The following is a 13,913-nucleotide window of genomic DNA, read 5'->3' as shown; positions in this document are numbered from 1 at the left end:
CAGGGGACCTTGCCGACTCAGGCATCGAACCCGCGTCTCCCACATTGCAGGCAGATGCTTTATCATCTGAGCCACCTGGGAAGCAAAGGACTTACTCATATGGCCAGAGATTGTCCCTGCCTGAGAGGTCACTGAGCGCTGCGTGCATATGGAGATACATACTTTCCTCCAACACAATTCCACGACAAGGGACAAAGGACCACCCAGGATCGCTGTGTCCTGCACAATCGCAAGGAGCGCCATTCTGTAGTTGGGAAGTCCACAACCTACACAACGGTGAAGAGCAGCCATGCAGGGAAAGCTTGGAATCCGGGAGAAACCAGGTGTGTACACACAACTGTTACCACCAGAAGGCGCTAGATTGGAATCTGGGGGCCACTGTCTGCCAGCCTGGGGAAAGCACTCCCAGAGCAAAAAGGCGCTCATTTCACATTTGCAAAACGAAGATCCTCCATGGATGAGAAATGATCTAGCTTCCCGGGTGGTGCTAGTGGTAAAGACTTTGCCTGCCAGTGTAGGAGACATAAGAACCAGGGATTCAGTCCCTGGGTTGGGAAGATCCCCTGAAGGAAATAGCGAGCCACTCCAGTGTTCTTGCTTAGAGAAGCCCATGGACAGGGGAGTCTGGTGGGCTACAGTCTACAGGGCCGCAAAGAGTCAGCCACGCCTGAAGCAACTTAGCAGGCATCTACAGACTGCCTAGTATTGGTGGTTACAGCAACGCACGTGAGGAAGAACAGATCAGAGAACCACCACCTGCCTGGTCTCAGTGAAAAGTCTGGGATCCCCAACTTCAGCCACAGGCAGGCAATGATAATAAATCCATAGGGTCATTTTGAGGGGAAAAGGACTCCAAGCATTGTCCACCATCCAATCTGGCACATAGTAGGTGATCAACAAATGGAAAGATTGAAGGCAGGAGGAGAAGGGGACGATAGAGGATGAGATGGTTGGATGGCATCACCGACTCAATGGACATGAGTTTGAGTAAGCTCCGGGAGTTGGTGACGGACAGGGAGGCCTGGCGTGCTGCAGTCCATGGGGTCGCAAAGGGTCGGACATGACTGAGCAACTGAACTGAACTGAACCAACGGCAGTTCCTAAGATTGTACCGAGGAGAGTGATTTAGCCAGACTGCCTGGGTTCAAGTCCTGTTGGAGACTTTTCTCAACCCCTAGGCAAGTTACTTAATTCCTCTGCACTTCTGAGGCCTCTTCTATAAAATGAGGGCAGTTATTGCTTCGCCAGGGAGTGGTGAGGGTGAAGTGAGTCAATTTACATAAAGAACTTAGCAAAGCGTCCCACTTTGCATATCAGTCTGTAACCACTGCTTTTGTCTGTTTCCCTTTCTCCTGAGGCCAAGCCAGGGCTGCGGCTGGGTCACTCCGAGGGTAGAAGCCGTCATAGGGCCAGGGGGGTCAAAGGTCAAAGTCAGAAGCGGGGGTTCTCGAGGCCCACCCAAGGTACATGTGAGGCCAGAAACAGCCTCTGCAGGAAGGAAGTGGGGAGCCAGGAGCCAGGAGGGGCTGCAAGGAAGTGGGGACCCCTAGGATGTGGGGGGGCCTGCAGACCATGTTCGCCTTGGGGGTCCTCCCAGGGCTCGATGCGCAGCCTGAGGCCCTCCCCTCGGGGCACACTGAGACAGCAGAGCCTCCCGGCGAGGACAAGAAAACGGGTGTTGAAGGAATTTATTCACGAGAAAACTCAGGGTCCCTCGGGGAGACAGTCTACTGGTTACAAGCTCCAGAAGCTCTTGTCGGGTCAGCCGTGAGGGCCGGGGCGCCCCGTGGCAGGGGGCTGGGGGGCCGGCAGGGGTCCAGGACAGAAGAGCGGGTGCAGGCAGCTGTGGGTGCTGAGGGGGCTCCTCCCTTCCCGCCTGCCCGCCGCCCCCCGGGGACCCCCGCCCTCTCTGGGGCTAAAGTGCAGCTGGGAGGCGGGGGCGGGGCCAGGCCACTGGAGCACCTCGGGGTCAAGGGGCGCCCCATGAGCCCTTGTGGCTCCTCTCCCTCACTTCTTGAGGCTCACCCCGAGTCCACACTCCACCATGTCCCTCCTGGGAACCCTTTGGGTAAGGGAGACCCCTCCCCAGCATCAGATGTGTAGAGAGGGTTCCCCAAGAGGGTGAGGCTGGCTCCACCAACTTTGAGGGGCCTGGAGCATGTGGGGGGCACTGAGATCTGGGTGGGCGGGAGGGAGGGAGGGGGGAGGGAGGGGTGCTGTCTGATGGAGGGGGTCATCCCCTCCCCCCAGCCCAGAAGGTCCCGCCACCCCTGCCTCACGTCACCCCCAAGGAAGCCGAGGAAGCCAGTGAGCCTGGCTCCCCGCTCCAGGGCCAGGAGTCAGCGGGGGCCTGCCCAGGCCTGACTCCCAACCACGGGAGGGCACCTCAGTGCCACCAGGAGATGCTGCTCTGGGGGCGGGGGGCAGTGGGCACAGTTTGGAATGCCTCGCCAACTCAGCAGCCTAGCTAGCGACCCCTCTCCCTCCCAAACAAGGGCACACATCTCAGAGGCGGTCAGGAAGAGAGCTCCCCTCGCCCCGAAAAAGAGCCCTGAAGATCTCTGCCCCTGCCCCCGACTCTGGAATATATTAAATTGTGCAGCTTGGCCCCAGCCCCACCCCCTTCAGATCTCCATGACAACCGGGAAGCCTTCCAAGTCCAAGTCTGAATCCAAGTCCATCCAGTGCCAAAGGGGGGCTTCAGCCTCTCCCCCTAACTCTTCCCCGGGAGGGCGAGACCCCCACATTCCACAGGGAGTGGGAGGGGAGGGAGACTCGGGGGCCTCAGTCCTCAGCCCCCTCTTCCTCGGCGTGGGGGGCCCCGGGGGGGTCCTCGGGCTCGGGGGCCTGCCCCCCGGGGTGGGGGTGGGGGTGGGCGCCGGGCTGGGCCCCCTGCGCGTCCTCGCCCTGCACGTAGACGCTCAGCCCCTCGTGGCTAGGCTCCTTGCCGCAGGCCTGGCAGCTGCAGTGCAGGATCTTCTCTACCAGCTTGTCCACCCGGGGCACCTCCTCGTGGCCGGGGCACTCCAAGGTCACCTGGGCAGGGCAGATGGAAGAGGAGAGGCGTTTCCAAGGGCCTGGGGCAGGCAGGGAGGCCCCAAGGGCAACCCGCATCACAGTGCCAAGAATCACCCGAGACCCCAGAAGCCTGAGCCCCCCCGGGGCACCTGGGCACAGTCAGGGGAGACGAAGGGGTGAGTCCCTGCAGGAGCCTCCTGGCCTGTCTTCCCACATCCTGCCACCTTCCTCCCCAGCGCCAGGCAGCCAGGAGACCCCCAAACGGCCCGCCCTGCCTGAACTGGCCCCCAGGGCTCCCACTGCCCTCACACAGAGCCCCTGACTCCTCACAGGCCGCCTGCCGCAGACCCCCACTCCCGCCCTCGACCTTGCCCCCCTTCTGCCAGCTCCCTGTTGCCTCATCTGCCTGAGATTTTGCATAAGCCGTTCCCTCTGCCTGGGAGGGCCTTACCCACCCACCCCACTCCCCGCTGCCCCAGACTTTGCCCAATTAACTTCCCCTGAACCTCTGGATCTAAGCCCAGACACTGCTTCCTGGATGCAAAGGGCAGGTGCAAAGGCCGTGTGGTGATCACAAGCCAAGTAGGTATGAGAGCCCAAAAGCGGGTGGGTTGGTGTCAAGGGTCAAGCTGGTACAGAAGGTGAGAGAGGCAGAATGAAGCCTGGAAGGCTGGCGAGCCAGGGCATGGCTTGTGGATGGGCCTTAAGGGGCACGGCGGAGATCTGGGTCTCATTCTCTAACGGTGGGACGCCTCCGAGAGCATTTCAACAAGCGGCTGATGTCAGAAGCAAGCTTCAGAAAGAGCTCGTCTCCTGCAGGTGCTGTCGTCAGAGGTGCGAACCCCAGGCGGCAAGGACCGCGCGCGTGCCCCCAGCAGCGGCCCCGCGCCCGCGCCCGCGCCCGCCCCAAGCAGCGGCCCCGCGCCCGCGCCCGCGCCCGCGCCCCCGCCCGCGGGGCCCAGGCTCGGGGAGGCCGGGCCGGGCGGGCTGTACTCACGATCTCCCACATGGACTGGGCCGGCATGCAGGAATCACAGTGCACCAGGGACTCGGTCGACTGCGGGAAGGTGTTGGGGACGCTGTAGCTGAAGCACTGTCCCAGGCAGGCCCTGTGAGAGGAGACCGCTGTCCGCGTCGCTGCGGCGGCACCAGGCACGGGCAGCCCGTCTCCTTCCTCCGCTCTGGGCCCCTGCGCGGACCCCACCCAGCCGCCGCCCCCCGGGATCCCACCTGTTCTGGATGGACTTCGCCTCACAGCCACTGTGGCCCACGATCTGGGTGATGTTCTTCGCCTCACACCAGGCGCTCTTATCCGGGAACAGGGCCAGCTTGTTGATGGGCGGAGGTGCAGCCAGCACCATGACGGGCAGGACAGCCCCCACCAGGACCCGCAGCATCGTGCCCACGGCCTCTGGAGCCCTAGGACTGAGCACAGACCGCAGGTGAGGCCGGCAGGGCCCGGGAGGCTGGGCAGAGGGCTGCGGCAGTGGTGTTACAGGTGTGACTCCTGACTCCCTGGGTTCAAGCCCTATCTCTACCGCTTCCTAGCCAAGCACAACCTTGGACAAGTTATTTCTCCTGTAGGAACCTCAGACCTGGGGCTGCTAATGTTGCGAGCATCAGATATGTATCGTGGAGATTAAATAAGGTATTTCATGAAAAGCTCTGAGCAGAGAGACCAGCAGATAATACACACTGCATATGTGTTAGTCATCTTTATAACTTGCTTTGTAGCTTTAAAGTAAGTTACTTTTCAGTCAGTTCAGTTCCGTTGCTCAGTCGTGTCCAACTCTTTGCGACCCCATGGACCACAGCACGCCAGGCCTCCCTGTCCATTGCCAACTCCCAGAGTTTACTCAAACTCATGTCCATTGAGTCGATGATGCCATCCAACCATCTCATCCTCTGTCATCCCCTTCTCCTCCAGCCCTCAATCTTTCCCAGCATCAGGGTCTTTTCAAATGAGTCAGATTTTCACAAGCATGTGGCCAAAGTATTGGAGTTTCAGCTTCAGCATCATTCCTCCAGTGAGCACCCAGGACTGAGCTCCTTTAGGATGGACTGGCTGGATCTCCTTGCCATCCAAGGGGCTTTCAAGAGCTACTCTTAACCTTCATGTATGTATCTGGCTGGCCCGGTCTGAGCTGGGGCATGCGGGATCTTCGGTCATTGCAGCAGCGTGGGGGATCTAGTTCCTGACCGGGGACCAAACCCTGCCCGCTGCATTAGGGGTGCGGAGGCCCAGCCACTGGGCCATCAGGTAGGTCCCAAGCAGATTACTCTTTCTCTCTGGACCTCACTTTCTTCAACTAAAAAGGGTGGGGTATAAAAGGGTGGTGGTGATGCTGTGTGACGATGGACGGTGGTTCGTACTGAACCCGTTTCCAAGCACCCGGCTGAGTCCTGAGCAGTCACTAGCTCCTCCTCACTGGACTGCTGTGGGTCCTCCAGGGCCACGCCTCCTGTCACCGTGGCTACCAGCATTCTGGCATCAGGAAAGCTAACCATCTCCCTGTCACTGTGAAATCTTGGGCCCCTTTGGCTGGCTGAACCTCGGGTGAAAAAGAAAAAACAGCCCCAAACTAGACTGTATTGCTCTTCTGGATGCTCCAAGTCCAAAGTCGACACACACATCACTGTCTCCCATTCTACCCTCTGAGTCAAACAAGAGATGATCCAAGCCAAGGGCCTGACCCTCTGAATTGCCTGGAGCGAGGCTGATGCTGCTAAGTCGCTTCCGTCGTGTCCGACTCTGTGCAACCCCAAAGACGGCAGCCCACCAGGCTCCGCCGTCCCTGGGATTCTCCAGGCAAGAGCACTGGACTGGGTTTCCATTTCCTTCTCCAATGCATGAAACTGAAAAGGGAAAGTGAAGTCGCTCAGTCATGTATGACTCTTGGCAACCCCATGGACTGCAGCCCACCAGGCTCCTCTGTCCAAGGGATTTTCCAGGCAAGAGTGCTCGAGAGGGGTGCCATGCACCAAGGCGCTAATAGGATCTGCCAGCAGAGGGCGCTGCAGGGCAGCGTGTGTGTCCGAAGCGTGGGCTCAGGGGGGATCTTCCCAGTGTCCCCCAGCTTCATCCTCTGCAGGTTTCACCGATGCCCCCCTGCAAAAACCGTGGAGGAGGGAAGCTTCAGAGACATTCGGAAATGAGGGCAGTGCTTACAAGGCAGTCCTCTGGGGGCAAGACACTGGGGGCAAGGCCCTGGACTGGGAGTCAGGCATCCACGTGTGCCGTGAGACCCTGGACACTCCAGCCTCAGGGTCCCCACCTGTAAAATGAGTGAGGTGCCCTGCACTGCCGATTTGCAAACCTGGTAGGGCATCAGAATTCCCTGGGGACTCGTGGAGTGGAAGTTGCAGGGTGGGGTGTGCTTTTTTTGTTTTGTTTTTACAAGCTTCCATTGTGGTTCTGATACGCAGGGGGGGCTTAAGAAGTGGTCTGGCTCAGTCAAACTGGGGGTCTGTGCCTCGGGACAGTCCCCAGAGGGGCCTGGGTGGGGCTGAACTGGGAGCAAGGGCCAAGTATGGTCCCATCGGCCCCACGGATGCCAGGTACTAGTCAGGCTAGCCAAGGGCCGGACACCTCCTTCAGAACCACCCTTACCCTTGGCCCACTTTCTGCTGAAAGGGGCAGGTACTTGGTGAAAAGCCGGGAAGTGAGAGGTGCTCGGGGATCTTGCTGGCTCCTGCAGGCTGACCCTCTGGGCGGGCTCCACGGGGCTTCCAGGGAGGGCCTGGGGGCTGGCCTGCAGGGCTGCAACCACCTCCACAGGGCTCTGAGCAAGTTCAGCTCAGATCCTGCCCCCTCTCCCTGCACGCGGTCCCCGAAAGCAGAGACAAGTCCCATCTCCCCCAGTGCCCGGGGGACCCCTGCTCCCAGCCCAGCGGGGAGGGTGTAGCGGGCAGAGCAGTGGGAGGCGAGTCCAGACAGTCTGCCCCATCCCAGGGGAGTCTGCGTCCTGACCCAGGCCGTCGCCCACACATTTCCGGTCTCACTCTCTAGACGGACAGCAAAGCCCATGTTTTCAGGACAACCACAACCTAAGAAAATATAACGCACGTGTTCCTAACTGGCGACCTAATTTTCCAGCACCCTTAGCACCCAGGAGGCTCCGTCACCCCACCAACGCCCTTTCCATCCCCAAGGACCTAGGCTCTGAGTCAGGGCCTGAGCCTAGCACGCTGGCGGAGGCCCACCTAAGGGGCTCCCTGAGGCTCCCCCGGCGAGACCTCGGAGAGGCCCAAGGACTCTTGTCCAATGCCTGACCCCTGCAGGGCTCCTCAGCAAGGCCAGGTCAGGCGGGCAGGGAATGATGGTAGGCTCCCTTAGGATAGGAGTGAAGCCTGGGAACACAAGCCGTGCAGAGGTGAGCGCGGGGCTGGTTTGGGGCTGGGATGGGGAGATGCTGGAACTGGGGCTGGGGGCCGGGACCCCGCTAAGGGATTGAGGTGGGCATGAGGTTCCTAACAAGGTTCAGTGGAGATGGGATAACGATGCTTCAGGAGGCCTGCCGCCCTGCAGGGTGAGGACTGGTCCCTTGGGTCAGGTTGGAGCAGACGCCCAGAAGGCAGGAGAGACGCTGAGGAAGAAGCCACCTCCCTTAGCTCCCCACCCCGTCTTGGGCACAGCTGGGCCCACAGTGGGGTGCTCCAACCCAGTCCACCAGGCCTGGCCTCTCCCCAAGCCCAGGCCCGGCCACGCTCGGCCTCCCCGAGCCAGGAGCCCTGAGCTCCAGCAGAAGCCAGGCCAGGGAGCCTCCTAAGTTCCAGCCCCAGGCCCCCCACCGGTGCCGGTCCAGCGGTATGGTTCACCTCTCTGCCCAGCAACCTCAGCCCCACGACAGGAGCGGAGCCCAGTCCTTGAAAACCATGGCCAGGATGCGATGAGAGCAGCCAGTAGGCACACCACTCAGGACGGTGCCCTTCGCCCAGGGGGTAATGTGGAGGCCGGGCTGGGCTGGGCCAGGAGACAGGGAGCCCCCCTCCCATCCAGCCCCCAAGAGCCCCTGCTGCCCCCGCCCCACTTCCCGCTGGGGTCAGCTCTCTGCTAGCAGCTTTTATTTTTTGTTGGCTTGTGTTTTTTTTTTTTTTAAGCAGCAGCTCAGTTGTTTGGGGTTTTTTTTGATACAAGTCGGACCTTCCTTCCTGAAGACTTGAGAACCTCCCCCAGGGTCTCATCCCTTCCTCCTGCCCTGAGGCTCACACAAGTCATGGGTCGCCCAGAATGTCAGAGTGGGAAGGGGGTCCCCCAAGCCGACCCCCGTGCTTTGCAGTGGGGTGGTCCCAGGGCCCCCAGCAGTCAGGACGAGCAGTGTCCTTCCTCTAGACCATGCGCTTCCCTGAAGTTGGACGCTGGTTTCCCAAGCACCATCTAGGAGGGCAGAGAGTGTGCTGAAGTTGGGGGCCCCCAGGGGTTCAGAGCCTGGAGGGGAGATTGAGGAAGGAAGCAGCTGTTCAGAGCAGCAGTCAGATAGCTGGGGGGCGAGGGGGCAGAGAGTCTCAATTCTGGACTGATTTCAGGAGTATAGTTACCAGCACAGTAAGGCCAGGAGGGGTTTGTGGGTATTAGCCCAGCACACCCCCTCTTGGCTTCCCAGTAGTTAGAGCTGCTCCTGACTGTGGGCCAGGCGCTGTTCTAAGGCTTACAGTGAGTGAAGCCGCTCAGTCGTATCTGACTCTTTGCGACCCCATGGACTGTAGCCTACCAGGCTCCTCCATCCAAGGAATTTTCCAGACAAGAGTACTGGAGTGGGTTACCATTTCCTACTCTGGGGCATCTTCCCAACCCAGGGGTCAAACTCAGGTCTCCTGCATTGCAGGCAGACGATTTACTGTCTGAGCCACCAGGGAAGCCCTCTAAGGCTTATATATACATATATATATATATGTATATATACATATATTCATTTATTCGGTTCTAGGAAATAGATACTGTGTTTTCCCTATTTTACAGATGAAGAAACTGAGGCACCAGGAGACTGCGAGAGTCGCTCAAGCTGACTGACACACCAGTGTTGGCTAAAGCCGAGGTATGAAACAGACAAGCAGGATAAGCTGGAAAGGTTCACAGGAGAGGAAGACAAGGAATGGTCTGCAACATGCAAGAGGCCAGGGCTCCCCGCCCCACCCCAGTGGCTGAGGCCGTGTCTCTTAGGCCGAGCAGCTCTCTGGGGTTCAGCCATGGCCAGGGCTGGAAGCTTGGCTGCCCCACAGGGCAGAGTTCAAATCCCACTCCGGACCCCATGCAGACGAGCGTCTGTCCATGGTAGACCCCATTTCCCTGGAGCTTCCAGCCTTCCTCAGAGCTGTTGGGGGGTCACAGTTAGGGCATCCCTAGCCCAGCATGGGTACCCTCTCACTACCCACCGTCCACTCCCAGATGCAAGCCCTCAGGATCCCCAGAGGCCTCATGCCAACCTCTGATACATCCAAAGCCGCCAGCAACACAGAGAGAGGTTCCCTGGGGGAGGGGAAGGGGCACAGGCTGACCCAGCAGCGTGGAAACTGAGGCACCGAGCAAGGAAATGACAGCCTGTGTCTCCCACTCGGGGACGAGGGCAGTGAAGAGACACAGGACACCTGCCTTGGTAGCTTCCTGGGGAAGATGGGGTTGGGGCGGCACGGACACCGGCTTCCGAGTCAGGCCTGCTGGTCCTCACACCCTCCAGAACCCGGCATCTTCCCTGAGATGCTTACCAACAATTCAGGCACCCGGGGCCCAGCCCTGGATACGCTGACCCCACAGTCCGGACCCAGGCACGTGAGCCCGGTCCCACGTGGAGCTGAGGCCCGGTCAGGTCAGGAGTCCCCACAACTCCCCAGGGAAGGGTCCCCAGAACAGCATGGCTGACAGCAGCCACCCACCCCCCTCTTGGCCTGGTGCCTACAATCAACCCTTAAATTCATCAGAGGGACTCAGGTTTCAAGGAAGACCCCTGGCCCACCCCTTCACTGTAGAGCACCAAGTGCAGAGCAAAGAGTCAGCTTCACAAAACAAGCGAACCATCACCCTCTCCGTTTCCTCTCCTGGATAAATCTGAATATTCAGGGTCCTTAAGGCCAGGTAATCCAACACTGTATTGGTACAATGGTCCACTCACCCCCAAACACACACACACACACACACACACACACACACACACGCACACACACGCACGCACACGCAGGGCCAGCAAAGCCTTCCTTAGAAGAAGGCAAGCCTTTCCCCAGCTCCAACTTCTGCTTTCTGGAACCTCCTCTGGAAACCTCTCCCACTTGAGGCTGGAAGTTCCTCCCTGTGGGCTCAGGTGACACCTGTATTCTCACAGAAGGCAGGTGGGGTTAGTGGGGACATACTTCTCCAATGGATCAAACCAGATGCCCCCGGTCTCTACCCTCCCCATTTCCTCCTCCCCCTGCGACTCCCCCCCAACACACACGAAGGACAGGGTCTGGTCTCCTCCATTCACAACTGAGGCTGCGACAGACCCTGGTTCAACCCCTGGCTCACCCACTTGAACCCTTTTTTTTTGTCTTGGCCACTGTGCGGCTTGTGGGACCTCGGTTCCCTGAACTGGGATGGACCCTTAGCAGTCAAAGCACCAAGCCCTAACTGCTGGACCACCAGGGAATTCCCTCACTTGGACCTTTCCGTGCCTCGGTTTCCTCATCTGCAAGATGGGGGCACCTTTTAGGGCAACTGTGAGAGTTAATCTGCAGAGTGCACGGAAATTTCGGGAGAGGGCGCCCGTCACAGGCGGTGCTCAGCAGATGTCCCTGGGAGCAGGGGCCTGGAGTCACTCAGGGCTACTCACCCTCTCTGAACCCTGCCCACGCCCTTCTGCCTCCCACGCCCCCTCCCCCTTCTGCTTTCCTCTCCACCACTCCTCCCTCCTACTAGATCCTCAGCGGGTCCCAGAATGTCTAAATCCAGGGCTGTGTCTGCCTTGAAAGGAACTGAATTTAGGGGAAGAAACTCAAGCAGAGGAGAAAACGGCTGGGCGAGGGTTTTCTGCTTGCCAGGGTGGGAGCCGAGAGCAAGATGCCGCTCAAACTCTAATCCTTGCGCCCTTGGCTGAAGGGCCGGGGTCCCCGAGAGACCAGCAACTCGGTGAAAACAGGCGGGGCCCGGCTGCCAGGCCGCGCACGCTGCGGGTGCGGAGGGCGTGGCGTTCCCGGCCGCGGCCCTGGGCTGGGTGACCAGCAAGGGCGAGGCAACCACCGCAGGTCCTGGAAGGAGTGCCTGCCGGGACTTCCTCGAATGGGGCCACTGAAGGGGGCCGCTGGCAGGCTCAGACCCCCGGCCCTGATCTGCTCGGCAGGCCCTCCCTGGGGTCCGCGGAGAGATTCGGGCCCAAGCTCATCCTCTGCCTCACTGTGTGCCTGGGGGCAGGACGGACCGCGGTTAGGGACCAGACCACTGGCCGCTGGTTTCACCTGCCCCAGCCTCCCATTTGGTCCCGTGAAATGGGAAGCAGGGCCTGGCAGAGCCTATCTCAGCAGATGGTCTCAAGAGGAGTCCAGCTCCAGCACGCTGCTTAGAGCCACCGTGACCCCCGTCAGCGCAGCGTGCCTTCCTTCCTACCGTCAGCGCTGGCAGAGCACATACGAAACCCCCCCGCCCCGGGGGTGGGCACGAAGGGCCAGGCACAGACCCAGGAGGCCTGCCTGTCTCCGGGCAGCTCCACCTCCCTGGCTTCGCCCCCCCACCCCAACCCAGACCACGGCCCTCCTGCCCGCAGACCCTCCTGGCCACAAACTGTCTCCAAAACAAATCGATCCTAATGAGCGGCTGCAGGGCCCGCCTAGACATCTGCTCGGCAGAAGTCCCACTGCAGCGGGTACCGGCGTCCCCGCCCGCCCCGCAGCCTGCGACCCCAGGGGCTGGGGGTGGGGAGAAGGCGCTAACTCACTTGGAAATTTCACTTTAAAAGGATGAAGATAGCTCCGCGGGCAAACGCACATCCTCCCGGCCCCCTCCTCCAGCACACGGGCCCAGCAAGAGGAGGTCCAGTTTAGGGGGTGCGGGGGTAGGGGGGGTGGGGGTCACCGATGCTTCGCCTTTTCTTTGGGTCGCCTTTTCTTTGGCCCCAACTACGGGCAAACCACACCCAAGCAGCAGCCCCAGCATCTGGAGGAGTTTCAGGAGGCCGGTGGTTGCCACAGTAACAAAGGGTGAGGGGCTCCTTGTTGACAAATTGCTTCCCCACCCCCACTCCCCCGGCCAGCAGCCCAGCCTTTGGCCTCCGGCCCTGACCTCTGTTTTCCTGGGGTTCCCGGAGTTACAGGCTGCTGTCCTCCAGCTGGGTGAGGACCTTGGAAACGCTGAAAATGTGCCCTTGTTCCCGGGTGCCGGCCACCACCACCACCCCCCCGCCCCGCGCCCCGCGCCCCGGGCCACGCCGAGGCGGCCAGCTGCCCCTCTGCTGCGTCTTGTAAAAGATCCGAACCGCCCCGCCCAGGCAGCGGGGCGGGCAGGTGGCCGGTAGCACGGCCCAGTTGTCCAGGCCGCCTCGCGGGGGGTGGAACTCAAGGAAACTGAGCCCCCGGGAAAGCCGACTCCCCTGCCCCTGACTCAGTTCCAGGGAGACGATTCCCGGCCCGGCCCCGAGGGGCAGGCGGAAGGCAGGGAGAGGCTTTCGCTCCTTTTCCCGGGTCTAGAAAACTGTTCCCGGACTCCGCTGGGGGCCCCGGGCCTCCGATCCGGTGGGGGGGATGTCTGAATTCGAGGGTGGGGGGCACCAGGGAGACGCACAGACACCGGGAGACAGAGAGAAGAGAGAGAGAGAGAGAGAGAGAGAGAGAGACTCCCACCGCGGGGCAGGCGAAGGGCGGAGGGCAAACAGAAAGGCAGGCACCAACCCAGCGAAACGGGAAACGGGCAGAAGGGGAGAAAGAGAGAGAAAGGGGCAGACCCGGAGGACGAGGGGAGCGGAAATCGGAAGACGGAGACAGCCAGATGGGAAGACAGACGCCCAGACACAGAAAGGAGGCACCAGCGTCCCGGAGAGAAGAGGCTCGCGGCGCGGCGCGGCCCCGGGACAGAACCGGGGGGACGCGCGGGCCCCGGCGGCCGAGCTCCGGGCGCTGCCCCGGCGCCCGCGCGGCCCGACCCGGCCCTCCACCCGCCGCCCGGCTTCCTCTCGGCTGCGCACCGCCTCGCTCGGCCGCGGACCTCCGACCGAGCGAGGGAAAACCGGGCGAGTCGGGGGAACCGGCTCGGGGCGGCCGGGGCGCTCCGTAGCCACCCCGCGCCGCGCCCGCGGCCCCGCGGCCCCGGCGTCTCAGAGCCGCCCGGGGCTCCCGGAGCTCGGCGGCGGCGCCTCCGCACGGTGCCCGCGGGCGCGCGGCGCTGCGCCCGCGGCCGAAGCCTCTGGAAGCCGGGCGCTCGCGCGCCGGCCCGGGCGGGACTTACCGCGCGCGGCGGAGGGGAGCGCGGCGCGCCCGCCGGTTCCTGCGGGGCTGTCTGCGGGCCGCGGCGGGCGGGCGCGGCGCCCCCGGGGAGCTCGGGCAGGCGGCCGGCAGGGCTGGCGGCGGCCCCGCGAGGCTCGGCTGGGCTGCGCTAGCGCCGTCTGCGGCCCCGGGCGGGCGCGCGGTGCGGGGGAGCGGCGAGCCGAGCGGCTCCGACGTCAGGGGTGTCTCCGCTCCAAATAGGGAGCGAGGGCGGGCGCCGCGGAGGGAGGGACGCGAGAAAGAAAGAGCGGGCGGGCGCCGGGGCCGCGCCCCTCCCGGCGCGCAGGAGGGGGCGCCTCGGCCGCCCGCGCCCCGGCCCCCTCTCCCCCCGCCGCCCTCGAGCCCCGGGCCGGGGTCGGACGCGGTCCGACGGCGCGGCGGAGCTACCGGGGGGCGCCCCAGAGGCGGGGCCGAGAGCCCGGCGCCCCCCATTCGTTCCTTTAAAGCACACTCTGCCG

At 62.1% G+C, this 13,913-nt stretch overlaps 1 protein-coding gene across 2 annotated transcripts; it reads right to left on the bottom strand.

Moving 5' to 3' along the window:
* Positions 1,672-13,503, bottom strand: LOC102168874 (neuroblastoma suppressor of tumorigenicity 1). Of its 2 annotated transcripts, none has more exons than XM_018054837.1 (4): positions 13,418-13,503; positions 4,249-4,443; positions 4,016-4,127; positions 1,672-3,036 (listed from the first exon to the last, which is right to left on the bottom strand). In XM_018054837.1, exons 2-4 carry the CDS (start codon positions 4,413-4,415, stop codon positions 2,785-2,787), a joined length of 531 nt encoding a protein of 176 aa, XP_017910326.1. In that variant the 5' UTR covers positions 4,416-4,443; positions 13,418-13,503; the 3' UTR covers positions 1,672-2,784. The 2 variants fall into 2 exon arrangements, with proteins under 2 accessions (XP_017910326.1, XP_017910333.1); XM_018054844.1 differs by lacking the exon at positions 13,418-13,503 and adding an exon at positions 12,260-12,353.

This window comes from Capra hircus, chromosome 2, assembly GCF_001704415.2.
Source record: "Capra hircus breed San Clemente chromosome 2, ASM170441v1, whole genome shotgun sequence".
NCBI lineage: Eukaryota > Metazoa > Chordata > Mammalia > Artiodactyla > Bovidae > Capra > Capra hircus.
The sequence above is the reverse complement of the archived record's forward strand: the minus strand, read 5'-3'. Positions and strand labels throughout refer to the sequence as shown.

Bases quoted from the DNA above. Each gene is read 5' to 3' on its own strand.
- LOC102168874 (XM_018054837.1), bottom strand. From the start codon at position 4,415: ATGCTGCGGGTCCTGGTGGGGGCTGTCCTGCCCGTCATGGTGCTGGCT. The intron at 4,128-4,248 runs GTGGGATCCCGG...CTCCTCTCACAG, and splicing joins GCGAAGTCCATCCAGAACAG to GGCCTGCCTGGGACAGTGCT. The intron at 3,037-4,015 runs GTGAGTACAGCC...TGCCCTGCCCAG, and splicing joins CCCAGTCCATGTGGGAGATC to GTGACCTTGGAGTGCCCCGG.